The 17,038-nt window shown below is 52.0% G+C and overlaps 1 protein-coding gene across 7 annotated transcripts in view; it reads right to left on the bottom strand.

The window, feature by feature from the left end:
- PAK4 (p21 (RAC1) activated kinase 4) overlaps positions 1–17,038 on the bottom strand; it is a 34,787-nt gene that overhangs the window by 4,958 nt on the left and 12,791 nt on the right. For 3 of the 7 annotated variants that reach the window (XM_039361963.1, XM_039361964.1, XM_039361966.1), the window contains exons 2-5: positions 7,049–7,272; positions 2,984–3,676; positions 907–1,386; positions 184–317 (exon numbers count right to left, since the gene is read on the bottom strand). In XM_039361963.1, coding sequence (XP_039217897.1) covers positions 184–317; positions 907–1,386; positions 2,984–3,676; positions 7,049–7,252 — 1,511 coding nt within the window. In that variant the 5' untranslated portion in view covers positions 7,253–7,272. Of the gene's footprint in view, positions 1–183; positions 318–906; positions 1,387–2,983; positions 3,677–7,048; positions 7,273–7,502; positions 7,526–7,565; positions 8,117–12,837; positions 12,932–17,038 lie in introns of those variants that run through there. The other 4 variants (XM_039361962.1, XM_039361967.1, XM_039361965.1 and 1 more) reach the window with 4 other exon arrangements.

Raw genomic sequence — 17,038 nt, forward strand, 5'->3', positions numbered from 1 at the left:
GAACACTCCTGGTGGCCACTTCTCCTTCGGAGGGAAGAAGAATCCGCTTCTTGGACGGGAAGGAAGCGGCCGAGTCCCGGAGTGGCAGCCAGGCCACCTGCCAGGCCCAGAGTCCCATGGAGCCCCTGTGGCGCCTCTCTCCAAAGGGAGGGGAGCAGCCCGCCCTCCTCCGGGGTCCCTTACCTGGTGTGCGTGACGATGTCGGTCAAAGCGCCGCCCTCCAGGAACTCCATGACCACCCAGAGCTCGTCACCCACCAGGTAGCTGTTGTACATCTCCACCACGTTCTCGTGCTGGTAGTCCCTCATGATCACCACCTGTGTGGGGGGAGGGGGAAAGGCAGGTCGGAAGGAGCCGCTTTCTGTGGGAAGGGGGGGGGGCAGAGAGAGGCTGGTGACCTCAGGCAGGTGAGCCCAGGAGGGCCGCAGGGTTTGCCCAGCACAGCTCAAGAGGCAGAGCCGGGCAGGCAAAGGGCAGGTCCTCCTATTGCTCCCTTCACTGGTACCGTTATTATGATTACGATGAGTCTGTTGCTTTGCAGGTACACCGAGAGCTTCTTTGTGTGTCTAACCACCCTTGGCCAAACAGTATTTCATTCAACTGAATCCATGTCTCTGGAGAGTCTCTGTCATCCAAGCCACGGCTGTCCCAGAGGTGCTTTTCCAAGAGGCAATTGGACTTTCTTGGCTTTTTCCTTGAAGACCTTTCGCTTCTAATCCAAGAAGGTTCTTCAGTTCTGATTGAACGGGGAGGTTTTCACCATTTTTGGCTTAATGGGTTCCACACCATTCAGTCAGAACTGAAGAAGCTTCTTGGACGAGAAGTGGAACGACTTCAAGAGGAGAAACACAGAAGGTCCAGTTGCCTTTTGGAAAAGCACCTTTGGGTCAATTCAATTCCATTCACCTCGTTGAAGAGCAGCTCCCGCCTCTGCTGCTTGCGCAGGTCCATCTTCTTGACCGCCACCAGCTTCCCGGAGCTCTTGACGGTGGCGATGCAGACGATGCCCGTGGAGCCCTCGCCGATCTTGATGAAGTTGTCCAGGTAGGTCCTGGGGTCTCCGGGATCAACCACCATCTGCAAGGCAGCTCGGAACTGTTCGTGGGAGACCCGCTGGGGCTCCCGCTGCGGGGAGCAGGGCTGTTGAGGAGCCGGAGGAGTGGGGGCCGCAGGCTGCTGGGGAGGGGGCTGCGGAGGTTGGGGGGCTGGCAGTGACGGCACGTGGGTCAAGTGGGGGTCCGAAGCGTGTTGGGAGAGTCCCAGAGGCGATGGCTCCAGATTTCTGGATCGGGTTGGGCCCGAAGGGGGGGGCCTGGAGGGGCCGCTGTTCCCGCTCACGGGTCCGTTGGAGGCTGCTTCTGGGCCTTTCCCCGGCCGATGCTCTGCCTAGAGAGAGAAGGGGAAGCCATTGTGACTGCAAGCATAAAAAGCAGTGCTTTCGCTGTGCAGGGACTTGGGACTGGATCCGTCTTTATCCTCACAGACAGGGAGGATCAGCCTACAAGCCTTTTCCTCCTTACGCAGAAGGAACCCAGGACTAATCCCTTGTTTTGTCTCGACTGACGTGGCTTCTTTCGGTCCTGCTCATTCGCAAAGCACAGGTGCCGTCTTTGGCCAGGTGAGTGTGCTAGAAGCCGCTCCTCAGAAAAGTGGACCCGACTAGCAAGCATAAGGTCTACAGAGCAGGGCTCGCCAGCCTTGGCAACTTTACAACTTGTGGGCTTCACATCCGTGAACGACTTGTGGGTGTCAACTCCCAGAATTCCCTAGCCAGCATATGTCGTAAAGTTGCCCAGGTTGGCGAGCCCTGCTCTGGAGCAGGGGTCCCCAACCCCCGGTCCGTGGACCAGCAACCGATCCGCACAAACAAGCAAAGCCCCATCCGCGAGATGCAGGCAGCACACAAAACCACGCACTCTCCAGTCCACGGAAAAACCTCTCTCCACGGAACTGGCCCCTGGTGCCCAAAGGTTGGGGACCTCTGCTCCAGAGGGTCATCTGCACGTTCCCTTCTTATGGCCACAAAGAGATCTGGGGATAGCTCAGCTCTGTGCTGCTTATTCTCCCACCCTTACAGCCTTATCTTTCCCTCAGGGTCAGCAGAGTCTCCCAAAAAGGCCCTTTGTAAAAATGTCCTTTTCAGCACAGAGGTCGAGGAGTGGACCTGGGGAGTCCATTTAGCTAAGCTGAGGGTTGGGCCCTTCCAAAGGAGGAGCCACAGCAAGGGCCGAATTAGGCCCCTGTGCTCCCCCCTCTCAGCTTCCTGCAGAAGGAGCCCCCGTAGAGAGCCAGGTTCAGCAAGAGAGAGGGCCGAGGAGCATGGATCAGCGGGAAAGACTGAAACCAGGGCAGGCACACCGGTTGCGTGAAAACTGAGCTTTACGTCTAAGTTCTGGCCCTGTTGTAAGAAAAGGAAGAGGAAAGAGTTGGGTGGCAGAGGCAGAAGAGAAAGCAGTTCGATGGCGTCCATGATACGAGAGGTCGTTATGCAGCTGCAGAGTTTCTGTGAAGACAGACAGAGGTTGGTACACAGAAGAGAGTGTCATCGGACGGTTATTTGCGTGTAGAGGAGAAGAGACCAAGCAGAGGGCAGACGACAAGATGGACAACACAGGAGTGACCGGTTAGTGGAAGCGAGGAAGGAGAGCACCCGGAAAAGGCGAGGCAGGCAGGTAGGAAGCCCCGGCTGCAGCTGATGGAAGGCAGAAGGCAAGGGAGAACTACTGGGCAGAGGAAGGTGAGAAGAGAATCCAGAACAGGTGCAGAACGGAGCATGAAGGAGGAGCAAGCTCTGCGCTGGCTGCCAGGCTGGTCCTCCTGAGGCAGAGGAGGGGCTCAGGCTTTACCACTCGGTCAGCCAGCTAGGCTATGCTGAGAAGGTGGACGGACTCAGACGTCGCGAGAACGGCACCTCCAGTGGATCGATCCAGGCTGGCCAGTCCCACAAGGGCCCCAAGCTCTACGATGCCCTGAGAGGTTTTACCTGAGTGCCACGGACAAGATCGGTGTCTGCGCGGGGGTAGGTGTTAAAAGGCCGTCCGGTCTGCTGTGCGGTCTTCATCACCCCTTCCGAGACGGGGATATTCGGGGTCCGGATATTGGGCCCGGAGAGGGGCCGTTTTTCCCGGGGGGACTGTGGGCTGGCCTCACCAGTGTAGGTGGACTTGGGTCTCTTGTCGGGCCCCTCCGTCCGCTCCCTCTTGACCACGCGCTCGGCGGGGGGCTCCCTCTTCCTGTCCCGCTCAGGCGCTCGGTGACTGTGTTCCGGCAAGGGCTTCGGGTGCTCAGGAGGCCGGGGATGGCCGGACTGCGGGTGCGGCTTGTGGTGAGGTTCATGCCCACGGGAGTGTGGGGCGGCAGTCCTGTTGTCCCAGCCCCTTTCCCTGCTCGAGTCCACGTCGTTCCTGGGCCCGTGGCGGTTCCGCTCCTTGGGCTCTCTGCTCTTGCTGCCCCCACCGTCGTCCTCCGTGAGGGGAGGGTGCTGGTGCAGGTGGTGGCGGGGCCTGCCCAGCGCCTCTCCCAGACCGTTCTCCTGGTAAAACTGGTCATGCCGAGCCGGGAAAGGAGGGCTGTCCCTACGCAGCGAGTTGGAGCGTGACACCGACATGTTCTCAAACTCATCTAGCAGCCAGGCCAGGGAACCGTCCTTGGAAGTTTTGTTTCCGCGCACGATGGTCTTACGCGCATGGAATGGAACATGGACCAGGCAGTTATGGGGGGGAGGGGGGAGAAGAGGATACACAAACAGAAAAGAAGATAAGGTAAGCAACATAAAAACAAAATAAGATGCTTGATGAATGCTTGACGATGGCCCAAGACAATTCCAGCTTTGGCACAAGAAGCGCCCAGCGGCAGGCCTGGTGGGGAGAACAAGGGAAGGAGGACTTGCACATGGGAGGAGAAGAAATGGGACCTTCACAGAGCTGTTCTCTCCCTTTCTCCTGTGACTACACACCATCCACGCTGAGACACTTTTTGAAAAATATGTCAGTGCTGAAATGATGAATGCCAGGAGTGCTGGATTTGGAAGGCAATGTCTGAAAGGCAGCCTTACACCAACCTTCCCCCCCCTCAGATCACCCAGTAACTCCCCAAATTTCAACCAGCAAAAACCAAGTTACTCAGCCTGGGAATCCCAGACAACTCTAAGTGGGGAGGCCGAGTCTTCTGATTACACCACAAGCAAGGAAGATGCTCCCGATCTAAAATGGATTTGATCTCTAAAACACTTCAGAAGAAAGAACCTGCCAAATCAGGCATTTCCTGCTCTCTCCGTCTCAGGTGAGGCAGGCTGCCCTCAAATGCTTCCCTAATGATTAAAGACACCCGGGAACCGACTGAGCTGGTGAGAAAGTCTCTACCTCATTTTCTTCCCAGTTTGCTTTAGGACGGGGGTCTCCAGATGGGGCAACTTCAAGACTTTAAGCCTGGCTGGCTGAGGAATTCTGAGAGTCGAAGTCCACAAGTCTTAAAGATGTCCAGTTTGGAGACCCCTCATCACTCCGGAAGGACAGAGAGGCTGCTCCCCCCAGAAATAGGGGCCAGGGAAAATAACTGAAGGCGTAATCACCTTTTGGGCAAAAATAAATGCACACAAGGAGTGGTGTAAGGAGGAAGGCTGACCTCAGTGGTGGCTCCTGTCTCCCTCCCTCTTCAGCATATTGTGCAAAACCATCTGTGGCCATTGTTTTTTTAAAACTGAAGAGACCCTGAAGGACCCCCCTCCTTCCCCCACTTAACCACAGAGACCAAACAGGGAAAGAGAGACGCTTTCAGCTGCTAGCAATGATTCTGCATTTCCTGCGGGACTCCTGGAAACGGCCAGTGAACCACGTGCGATTTGCGGCTCCAATTTCCGAAGTGGAAAGTGAGCTGGCCAAGAGACCCTCCCAGCTGCAGCCCTCGTGGGGAAGACCTCTCCCCACCACAGCTACCTCGCCCTCCCGGACAATGCACCCTGCAGCCAACAGAAACAGCCAAGCCCTGCAGAAGAAGGCTCCGTGGGGCAGAGCCAGCCTGATTTCTCCACAGACCCTGTTTTGACACATTACACCAAACCCAGCAAAGGAACGGAGCATCAAGAGGGAGGAAGGGCTGGGACCAAGGCAGGGGGGCCTTCTGGAGCTGGGCCTTTGGGGTCCCAAGGTTTCCTGTCACCACAGTCTTCCTTTTGGGACAGAGGAGACGCCACATGGGGGGGGAGGGGTGGCAGGACCGGAACAACCACTGTTGCCCAATTTTCTGGCACCGGGCTTTCCTCAGGAAAAGCCCCGGTTGAGTCAGTCTTTGTTCACGCTAGAAGGAGGCTGAGACTCCGAAGGCCCCTCCTTTCCTCAGGGGCAGGATCTGCCCCCATTCCAGGCGGGGTCTGGGGCGAGTGGGGGGACATTTGACCCTTTTGAGTCGGAACAATTTGGCCCGTTTCCAAAACACAGTATGCCTATTTTTCAATCAAGCCTGCAACCGAGGTCTATTTCTCTCCCCAAAATTATACATTTGCTCCTGTTTGGGTCCCAAAGCCGTCTGAAACCCGAAAGCTGATACTCCTTCCGCTCAGAGATGCCCCAAACGTTATCCGGCCAGCCCTGGAGCCCTTGAGCCGATTGCATCCATGCTCTGCCCTCCCTTGGCAGGCTCCTTCCGTTCCGGGGTCTCTCTCCACGGGGCTAAACCCAGCCTGGCAAAGGGGGGATATCTGGGGGAGAACAGAGAGATGGGCACAGATAGTCCTCGACTTACAACCATTCTTTTAGCGGCCACTCAAAGTTACAACGGCACTGAAAAAAGTGAATTGGGACCATTTTTCACACTTATGACCGCTGCAAGATCCCCCCTGGTCACGTGATCAAAATGCAGGCACTTGGCAACTGGTTCATACTTACGACCGTTGCTCTGTCTGGGGTCACGGGATCATCTTTTGCAACCTTCTGACCAGCAAAGTCCAAGGGGAAGCCAGATTCACTTCACCACTGTGTTACTAACTTAACAACTGCAGTGATTCACTTAACAACTGTAGTAAGAAAGGTCGTAAAATGGAGCAAAACTCAACAACTTTGCTTAGCCAAGGAAATTTTGGGCTCAGTTGTGGTCGTACGTCGAGGACTGCCTGTGGTCGTAAGTCGAGGACTTCCCTCGTGCGCCCCAGGAAAGCCGACCGGCAGTCCCTCCGCCCTGACGGACTCGGCAGTTTCACCTCGGCCTGATCCTCAACTTTGCTTTCAGGATCCGTCCCGGCCGGCTCGCCTTCCCTGCCCCCTAATTCAGCGCAAAGGAGGAATTCCCGCTTCCCCAGCCTGAGCCAAGAGCCAGCCTGCCTCTGAACAGCCGCTGCCTTGGTCTCCGGGGCCCCCTGGCCTGGCTGCTGGGCCAAGATCCGGATCCTGGCAGTTGGGCATTCCCAACATGTCCAGCCTCAGAGCTGCAGTGCATGTTCTGAAAAGATGCAGAGCCTGGAGAAGCACACATCTGCTGCACGGAAGACCGTATCTTATTGCTTGTGAAAACGGAATCCACTTTCTCGGGAACTCTGCCTGAAGCAAAGTGGCAGTTCAGTCACAAAAGAAATTTCGTTTATGCTCTCAGTTCTCAGAGGATGTGGCAAGAACTCAAGGTCGGTGGCTCTGGTCCCTTTGGGTCCCAGTTCAACGTGAGATTGACACCCTGAGCAAAGCTAATTAAGTCTCGGCCTTGAACCGATTGCGTCCCCGAATGTCTGCGGAGATTCTCGGTCACCCAGGTCACGGTTGTCCCAAAGGTACGCAACTGGCCTTTCTGTGTCTTTTCTCTTGGGAGACGTTTCGCTTCTCATGCAAGAAGCGCCTTTGGTTCTGAGTGAAGGGTGGGGGAGCTCAGGAACCCCACCATTCGGTCAGAACGGAAGAAGCTTCCTGGATGAGAAGCGAAACGTCTTCAGAAAGGCCAGTTGCCTCTTGAAAAAGCCCCTCTGGGGCGCTGCATGAGCTCATCTGAAACAGAACCCCCCTCCTCTGCGCACTGGCCCGTCCCCACTGTCGCAACCCTGGGGGGGGGCAAAGCAGGTGCCACCAACCTTCTGAGAGCCGGGCTGGACGGCCGTGATGTATGCGGGATCCACCAGTGGCTTTGGCCGCTTGGCTGACTCCTCGATGATGCCCTGCCATTGCCTGGGCAGCCCCGTGAACTTCTGCTCCTGCTGGTCGTAGCCCGTGTGGACCCGGTGCTCGAAGTTGGAGGGGGCCGAGATCTCAATGCGTTTCTTCTTTTTGGTGAACATGGTGATGTTGGCTAGCAGACCTAGAAAAGAGAGGGTTTTTTTTTAAAAAAAATGTCAATGGAATAAATCTTCTTGTGAATCAGCAGCTCCAGAGCCTAGCCTCCCCCACCCCCTGGTCCCATGAGGCAGCCCCCTCCCCAAAGGTTGGTGGCTTCATAGGGAGCGTGGGAGATCCCCTTTCGGGAGGAGAGATCAATATTCCCGCCCTGCCAGGAGCTCAAGGTGCCAGTCCCTCCCGTTAACCACTGACCAAGAGACCCCTGCTAGGCGACACGGGGTTCGGCTGCGGAATCAGTCAGAGGCCAATTCAAACCTCCGAAACGGCAAGGAAAGGCGCAGCTGAGCAGCCTTCCCTAATCCGGCATGCAGGGGTCTCAGCAAAGGGCAGTTACTCCATCAGCCTCACCAGCTTCCTCTGCATGGCTGGACTGAACTGAGAATGGGGGATAACTGGGGAAGGAAGCTCGATAGCCTGGCTGGAGGGGCTTTGGCTGCTGAACTTTATGACCCTGTTTTCCAAGCTCAGCAACACCAGAGAAAGCCAACCCCCCCCCCCACACACACAGGCAGGCAGACAGACAACCATCCATTCTCAGGGCATGTGAATTTTCCTCCTCTTCCTCCGCTACTCCACCGCCCTCCCCACCTGGTCTTCTGGTCCCCACGTTCTCCCTCCCTCATCTACCCTGCTGCCCAGAGAAACTGTTTTCATGCAAATGGCCCAGCTCCAAAGGGGACAAAGGAGAAAGAGCCGGGGACAGGAATCTAGTGGCTTCCTCCTCTTGGGGAGTCTGAGTTGATCTCGCCCAAATGCCAGTCCTGAGGATCCCAAAGGCGTTCCTGGGATCAGCTGCAATCCAGAGACTCAGCACTCTGCGGCGTGCCTTGCCAATCCAGTTCGACCAGTCCTTTTGTCAGCAAAACATCCCCCCCCCTTTGCCCAACTGGGCCAGCAGGCCTCTCTTGACCAAGACAGGGAAGGCGGCCAAGCCAAACCAGGCAGCGATTCAAACAAGAGCAGCAGTGAATCACGTCGCCATTTTTGTCAGGGCTGAACTCAAGGGTGGAGAAAGATTATGCAGCGATTTAGAAAATTAGGTTTCTCGGGACAAGTAAAATTAGCATTAGAAAAAAACCTGGACAGCACCGTGGGTCCAAAGAGGGTTCCCCTAGTTTATATAAAGTAGCTTGTTTATACCAGGAAACGATACAGAAGGAAGAAACAACAGTGAGAAATTGAGGAGCGCAAAAATATTTCGATTTTGGCAACGTCACTTCTATCTAGTGTGATCTCTTTAACTGCTTCGGCAGCAGCAAGACAGCCCACGCACGAGTGGAAGGGAAACCCAAAGGAATCTAGACTTTCATTGCTAATCAAAGAGGCCATCAGGCATTATTGCCTTGCTGGTTCTCTCTACCTTTCCAACCTGCTCTGCGGACAAGCAGCTCAAAAGCCTAGCAGTTCATCCGACAAGCCAAATGCACATCACGGAGGCTCATGTACTCAGCAAGAGGGTAAGCATGTGTCGTATGACACAAACACGCCTGCATTCCTAAAGAAAAATTTCCACCAGGTTTTGTGGGCCACAAGCTAAGATGCTCCTCTTAAAAAGGGCCCGGCCATTCCTCTGGCTGCAGAAAGCGAACCTGGGCACCCCAGGCCCTCAGCGGGTTGGGATCCAGCCCAGCCAGAGGCTGCTGTGAGCAGACCCAGCCCTCACCCAAAGCACAAAGAATCCTGGAAGGATCAGCACAGGCAAGAGGAGTTTTATGACAGTGAGAACAGCTAATCCATGGGACAGCTTGCCTCCTGGGGAGGTGGATGCTCCATCACTGGAGGTTTACGAGAAGACTCGACAGCCACTTGACCGGAATGGCTCAAGAAGGGGGTTGGAATAGAAGACCTTTGATCCAGCCCTAGGATTCTACGACTTTTCTTCCCACACAAATGCATAATCAAACTTTCAGATTCATGACCCCAAGATGTGATGCTGGCTACCAGCTTGGCTGGCTTCAAAACCCAGGCTGGACCAATTCATGGAAGTCATAAGAACCGGCAGCTTTTAACTCTGATGGTACTGGAACTGCCTCCGAAGGCCATCTGCCCGGAGACCAGGGGTCTTCCTTGGGCAGGTGTTGGTGAGTCACTGAGACAATAAGCTGCTGGGATTGACAGGCCAGGGATCCAATCCAGCAGGGTCCTGCTTTGTTTTTATGATTAACTTTTTATCTTTCCCCCTTTTAGCTCGAGACATAATGAGCATTAATTACACCACGCGTCCTTTTGGTTTCCTGGGAAGGGATGGTGATGTCACATACTCTTAAAAAATGCCCAGTAAAAGACCATTGTAATGATGCAAAATAAAATAAGATAAAATACTAATACAATATTCACCTCAAGACTGCAGAAAAAGATTTGGGGACAACTGCCTTGATGGGGATGGAAAGTCATAGCCACGACCTGTGGACCAACTCCCAGAATTCCTGAGCCAGCCAACTTTCACAACTCTGTAAGGAGAATCCTGTTCCTGCCCTTAAAGGAGACAGAAGGGGCTGCTAGTGTTCCTCCTCCACTCCTTGGAGCGGTCCAGCCGGGCTTTGATTCCTGGTGGGTGACAGGGCTGAGGCCAGTCTGCTCCAATTTCCCAGGGCAAAGGTGGAAGGGCAAAGGTGGAAGGGCACGCCAGCACAAAAAGCTTCAACTCTTGACCTTCCCAGGAGATCAGTTTTGCAGCACAATTTATCCCAAAAGAAGCAACCAATCAAAACACAGCCAGGAATGAGCTGCAACTTAAAAGGCTGAGTTTCATGCAGAGATACAAATCAATTTCTTTTATCACAACGGTATGTGAAAATAGGAAGTTTTCTTTGGGAACAAAAGGAAGAGTGGGACGCCTCAAATCACTGCAGACTGCAGAACAGTTCGATCCTCTGCCGGAGCTTAGCTTAACCACAAAAGAAGATGAAAAGCCCCCAAATGCAATGTGGAACGTGACACGCTTTAATGTTCCAAAATCCCTTCCGCCATTTCCCAAGGAACCAGTCATAAATATCCCCGAGTCGGAATTGCAGGGGTATTTTTGAATCAAACCGCTACAGCTGGAAAGTGCTGGAACTAAAGCTACCATTTTAGTAAAGATGGCCCTGGTCCAAAGGAAGAGGGGCAGGGACAGAGAGATCAGAATTCACAGTAATCCTGGTATATTGCAATGGCTTGCTCAGCAGGCCAGGAAGGCAGCTGGAAAGAAACTGTTCTTCTCCTACAGAAGCAGGGTTGGTACCTTAATGGGACGATACGGAAAAGGCGGCTACGCTGCCGTAAGAGCACGGCTTGCTGGGAGAGCCAGCAGCCTCGGGGTCTTCCTCCTTCTTCCTTCCCGGATGTCTAAGTGGGAACAGGAGCACCAATTCCAGAAACAGATCCAGAAACGTCTCGCCCAGGCCTTTGGTTTAAGTCCGCTTCTGGGTCGGGTGAATGCGTTTTCATTGTTATCTAGTTGTTGCCCAGCTTTTGTCATCATTTGTTCTTTGTTTATATTGTCCTGTGGTTTTTTCCTCTGTGAAATGCCCAGCACCGCTGAGAATTGGGTAGTGAAAAAAAAAAAGTTTAGAAAGCTATGCTTTAAAGTTCAGTTCTTCAGAGCGGAAGAAGCTCCTTGGATGAGAAGTGAAAATTCTTCTCGGAAAAACAAAGACCAGTTGCCTTTTGAAAAAGCACTTTTGGGGACAACCATGACCTGGATGACTGAGAATCTCCACCGAAAGCTCAAATGATGGCTCCATCACATGCTGCCTGTTCCTTCTAAGTAAAGGTGTCCAGGATGGCACGCAAGGACTTTTACCTGCGCACCACAGCTCCGCCTTCCTCAACCAGCAGCTCCACCGCAAATGTGTCGGAAGCCCTTGTGCTGTTGGGTTCTCTGAGAGACGGCAGAGATCAGAGGCTCAGCGCGGCATTAACCAAATCTGAGTCTGGCTGAGCTTCTTCTTCAGGGCTGTTATTACTCCACTCCTGCAGCTGGCTCAAAGCTCAAGGACAAGATTCAAGATGATCTGCAAACTTTCAAAGCTGCTTTCTTCTCGGCTGAAGTGCCACTTGATAAAAAGCTTGAAGCATTTTATTAGCAGGCCCATAATTTCACGTGCCCTGGTCCTCTTGCTCCCTCAGAGGGCAGACCCAGATGTTCTTCTCCCTGCTCGGTCTCCATCACTAACAGCGTTTGGGAAATAATCAGAGCCTCTGTATGGAATCCATAGGAAGAGACAGGCTCTCGAGAGGTCTTCTGTGTTTGGACTCTGCCCATAAACTTTCCAGGCAAGCCGAGAAGACCGATCTTTTCACTACAAGAGGGAGGAGGTGATTTTGGAAGAGGAGCAAGAAAATAGAAGGTTTCCAGACTCTGGCTTTTTCTGGACAAAACGTTTTATACAGCAGGAGTGAAATGACCGATGTTCATGATCTGTGGTAGATTTGCCACTGAGGACCCCAGAACCACCTCTAGCCCCACAGGATCATCAGAAGCTCACATTCTTTGGTTGCTGATCTGTACGGTAGAAGCAGCAACCAACACCCCTAAAATGCTCGACTCTGCAGGCCTGATCCTCCTAAATGAAGAGGCCAATCAACAGTAAACACGCGTGCACAGCGCCAGTAAATGAACATTCACCAGCATCCAAAGCAAAGTCAGATTCCACCTCTGGAAAAACAGGACGCACATTAAGCCAAGGGGAAAATGGGTTTACTTCACACAATGTCATCTGTTCTCAACAGGCTCCGACAAAAGGAGCTGTTTCAAACTTCTCAAGTGTCTGAAACAAAACCTCATCAGTGGGCCTCCAATTTTGCCACATTCAAAAAAATCGGTGAATTCCGGTCAATCAGCTGTCTGGAAAGCCCTTTTATTTACTTATTAAATTTATATCCCGTCATCCCCCTACCCAAAGCGACTCTGGGCAGCTTCTAGGATAAAGAACACCAGGAAGCAGACAAGCTTTATCAACAACCCTTCTTTGTTGCCAGTAATTGACCACTTATCCAGTCAAATGAAAAATGACCTACCGCCCAACTATCATGGCACAGGCTGGTGGCTTCCAGGATTGCTCAATTAAGGTAAAATAAAGTTTTCCAGTGAACCTCCTGTCTCTGGCCTGCACTGGTCCAGCAGAGATGAGCAGAGGCTTCCTCAAAATGGAGTTTTCCAGACAGCCCCAACTCGATCTCCAAAGGCTGAGCTTGCATTTCCCGGGAGCCCTGCTTGCCTTTTCCGCGCCTTTCCCATTTCCCAGGCCACGCTTGCCAGACAGGGGAACAAAAGCCACGTCAGAGAGCTGCTGCACAGACAACCCTGCAGCAAAACCATCTCCAGACTCACGGCTGCTTTCCTCTCCAAAACTAGAGAGAAAGTTGATCCAAGAGTGGATTCAGACAACAAGGCACACAAACACAACAGTTGTGCTGGGACAAAGGAGCCCCACCTCCCCCTTTCGGGCTCTAGTAAGTGAGGAAGAAGGCACACTTAAGGGGATCCTGGCAAACCCAGCAGACCAGTCCATGCTCCAGCAAGGAGTAAAGACAGGAGACTTACAAGCACACTGGTCCTCGGGAGACTTCATCGTGGCCCCGTGTCTGCCTTTGTCCACAGGCTGTGGCAGCCAAAAGGAAGCACCTTGGCACATCCCCTCCTCTTTATGACTGTTAGGCCCATCCTCCCTTTAATTAAATGGTGTGGCTGCTCCCTCCCTTCTCCCCAGTCAATTGGCTGGGGTAGTTCTCCACATTTCTGGCTCTGAGGCACAAGCTCTTTCCCAGCTACTCCCAGAGGACCAAATGCTCCCAGTTCAAGAACCCGTTTGCTCCAATGACCAACTTTTCCAGACTGAGTTTCAGCCACCACGAATGCAATGGCAGTCCTCCTTCCCAGTGTACGATCTGTGGATAGGTGTGTGTGTGTGTGTGTGTGTGTGTGTGTGTGTCCACACATATCCATCTCCTCCTCTCTCTCAGACATCCCTGCAACATACTAGTGCAAAGGGATTTTGCCTTCCTGATGTGGCCGTTGTGGCCCACTGAATTAATATTCAGAGTTAATGTTGCATCTAAACTTTACTCCATAAAACATTACTGCGGAGAGCACAACAGTAAAAACCACATACAAGCCTTGTTGGCAAATCTGAGGATAATCCACAAAGTGTTTGAGCATCGCTCCACAACAGGGAAAAGGATACTTTCCCCCCTTGGGATGGCAGCGGCTGAATATCCATTATTTATTTATTCATTCATTCATCCATCATATTTACATAGCTGTCAAACGATGCTGACAATCAAGTGACTCGGGGCTACTCCTATCCTCTTTATAAGAAGCCGGTGAATCTGCTTCACTCCACAATTAAAAATTCATTTTAAGAGCTGCAAGTTAGCGGACTCATGCATGCCCATGACCAAGGGAGAATTAACAGTGGCAGAGCAATGGAGATCTTGCCAGCCACCGTTATGAACACTGGCGTGGTAAGAAAGCTTCTTGGATGATACGTACACTCACAGAAAAATAGCAAGCAATACCTGATCACAAAAGTGTTAACCTGTTGTGTACAAAGGCAAAACCTCTTTTGAGTTGAGGTCAATTCCTAATAACTTTTCAGAAATAACAGAGTAACAGAGCTGGAAGGGACCTTGGAGGTCATATAGTCCAACCCCCTGCTCAGGCAGGAAACCCTATACCATTTCGGACAAATGGCTGTCCAGTCTCTTCTTAAAAACTTCCAGTGTTCGAGCATTCACCGCTTCTGGTGGCAGATTGTTCCACTGGTTAATTGTTCTAACTGTCAGGAAGTTTCTCCTTAGTTCTAGGCTGCTTCTCATAGTTCTCATCTGTCTCCCTTCTTGTTTTCTTATGCACTTAAGTATTTACTGACCTCAGAGCAGGATGCAATCAAGGAAGCAAATCAGTCCGGCAAACAATAAAACTGATCAAGATCAAACCTTAAAAGGGGGCTGTTGTGACCGAGCCCCAGATTCTGACTTGAAAGGATGCTAGTTAGGGTCAGCCTGGCCTCCCAGCTTTAGAAGGCACAGCAAAGACAGTGCCACTCTTGAGTAAGGGGACCGGGAGCAAAGCCCCCTGAGCAGACTTCAATATCCGAAAACAGTTTCCTTAATTTGTCTTTATATTGCCAAGCAAACCATGGTAATACTGAGTTCCTGATTCAAAAATGACATTTTCTCTCTTGGCTGCTGAGCAACAGAGGAATCAATTCATTTAAAATATGAATTTGTCTGGCTGAATTATTTGCCAAAAAAGTATTATTTTATAGCACAAATTAGGAGTGTCCAATCATGGCAACTTTAACACTTGTGGACTTAAACGCTCAGAATTCCGAGAGGCAAAGTCCACTAGTCTTAAAAATGGCCAAGGTTGGACCCTGGTGGCACAATTGTTTTGATCCCACCTGTTTTTACTGTGACAAATAACTCAAGATGGCAAACATGCCTAATACTCCTCTGTCTTCCTATTTTCCCCACAACAACCGCATCTCTGTGAGGGAGATGGGCAGTTCTTAAACCTGTCAAATAAAGAAATAAACCCTGTGGGATGATGGGCTGGCGTGAGAGATAACAACTGGCCCAAAGTCACCAGCTGGCTTTAATGCTTAGAACTCCCAGCCCCCTGATTTCTAGCTGGTGCCTTCCCCACCAGACCAAAATCTCATTTTGTTGGGCATGCAGTGAAGAAATAGTGGAAGAACCCTGTTTCCACCATCTCCTCCCAGCAACGCAAAAGAGCAGGGACAAGATCAAACAAAAGTCCACAATCCTGAAGAGGTCTGGAAAGACCACCAGGGAGTCTTGGAACTGATTAAAACAGTGGGATCTTTTTTCTGTCTTGTCCCTAACTGTGGGGAGGGGCAGATACTTAATCCCCATAGATGAGAGACTGTGCAGCTCCTGGCAGATTCTCTTCTGCTCTGGGATGTCCCAGATCGTCCCAGCAGAAGGCAAGACAAGAAGCAACGGATGGAAACTAGTCAAGGAGAGAAGCAAACTGGAGCTAAGGAGAAATTTCCTGACAGTGAAAACAATTAATCAGTGGAACAGCTTCCCTCCAGAAGTTGTAGGTGCTCCATCACTGGAGGCTTTCAACAAGAGATTGGACAGCCACCTGTTTGAAATGGCATAGGGTCTCCTGCTTGAGCAGGGGGTTGGACTAGAAGACCTCCAAGGTCCCTCCTAGCTCTATTCTATTCTGAAATATCCTGAGAATGTTTAACCAGGCACAGAGGCCAGGGCTAGGAAACGTCTCCCTCAATCTAAAGAGGCCCCTTTTAAACCAGAGCCAACCTCTTTCAAAACCTATTTGTTGTCTTCAAACTGCCCTTCCCACCCTGGCTGGTCGCAGCCAGCAGCCTTTCCCCAGGTCAAACTCCCCTTATCAGCCTGCCTTGTTTGATTAGTCAGCCATAACCAACACTTTTTCACAGGCTTGGATAAACACAAGAGCCTAACACGTCCACATCCATCAAGCGTACACCCAGCAGTTAAGATCTTGCCACTGGCTGGAAGTATAACCAGATAAATATAACCTTACCAGGAAAAAGAAAGAAACCAAAATGGAATGAGCCAGAAGACTGACAAAACATGTTTGTTTCAAGATCCGAGGGTGTGTTTGGGTTTGTGTGTGTGTGTGTGCGTGTGTAGGAAGTTGAAACTCTTGCCTATCAGAATGGGCAAATCATTAAGGCAAAGTCAAGAGGCACGGTGCATGAAAAGCAGTCTCACAAAGTAGTCTCTCCAACCTCTAGTAAGTGGTAGAACCCAGACTCCAACCACTGTCATCTACCAATTCATCTGCTAGGACCTCTCTTACTTTCCCAGTGACAGACCTGCCATCTTTGGCAGGCAAAACACTCAACACTGCCCCCCCCCCCAGCAAAGGGTCTTCTTTCCTCTGGAGCAAGGGTCTCCAAACCTGGCAACTTTTAAGACTTGTGAACTTCAACTCCCAGAATTCCCCAGCCAGCATCCGGCAACTGAAACCCACAAGTCTTAAAGTTGCCAAGTTTGGAGACCCCTGCTCAGGAGGAACCGGGCGTGAAAAGAAACCGAAGAGCTTAGAAGCTGAGCAATGCTTATTTGTCTGAATCGCCACACACGCTCCCCTGGGAGTTTTTCCAGCAAAAGGCAGAAGCCCTGTGACATTTAAGAGACCCTCCCCCCCATTTCAGAAGTCCTGGCTCTAGCCAAAGTGCCTGGAACTGCTCTCTCCTCTCTGCTTCTGCCTGGCGCCCAAGAGGGCCAGATCCTCCGGCCAACGTGAAAGGGTCTCTGGTCGTAATAAAGAGCCCGTAAAGTCCTGGGGCTCCTCTGGGGCAGTGCCCTCTGTGCGCCACGGTCCTGCGAGGGGAGGGGGAGAGGAGGAGGCAAGGGAAGAGTCAGCCCTTGCTAGGCAGGAAACAAACCTGCAAATTAAATATAAATAGCTGGGGCACAGAACGATCATTATCTTGCAAAGCCTTTTTTACCTCATGAGCTGTGCAAAGCACTCCTAGCGTGAAATCTAAGGGCCGGGGAGCTGCGGACTGCCCGGTTCTCTTTTCCTGGGGGCTTTGCGGCTTTTCCCGGGCAACCAGAGCCAGCCTTGCCCTTCCTCACTCAGGCACGGCCTCTTTCCCCCTCTTCCCTCTTATGTCCACAGTGCCTAATAGAACACCTGCCCAGGTTTCTTAGCTCCTCCTGGTCCTCTCCTCAAAACTCACTCTACAGTCTATACCAGGGGTAGTCAACCTTGGCTC

The sequence above is a fragment of the Crotalus tigris genome, unplaced genomic scaffold (genome assembly GCF_016545835.1).
Source record: "Crotalus tigris isolate CLP2741 ecotype Arizona unplaced genomic scaffold, ASM1654583v1 scf7180000019364.2947544272:3078424, whole genome shotgun sequence".
Classification (NCBI taxonomy): Eukaryota; Metazoa; Chordata; class Lepidosauria; order Squamata; family Viperidae; genus Crotalus; species Crotalus tigris.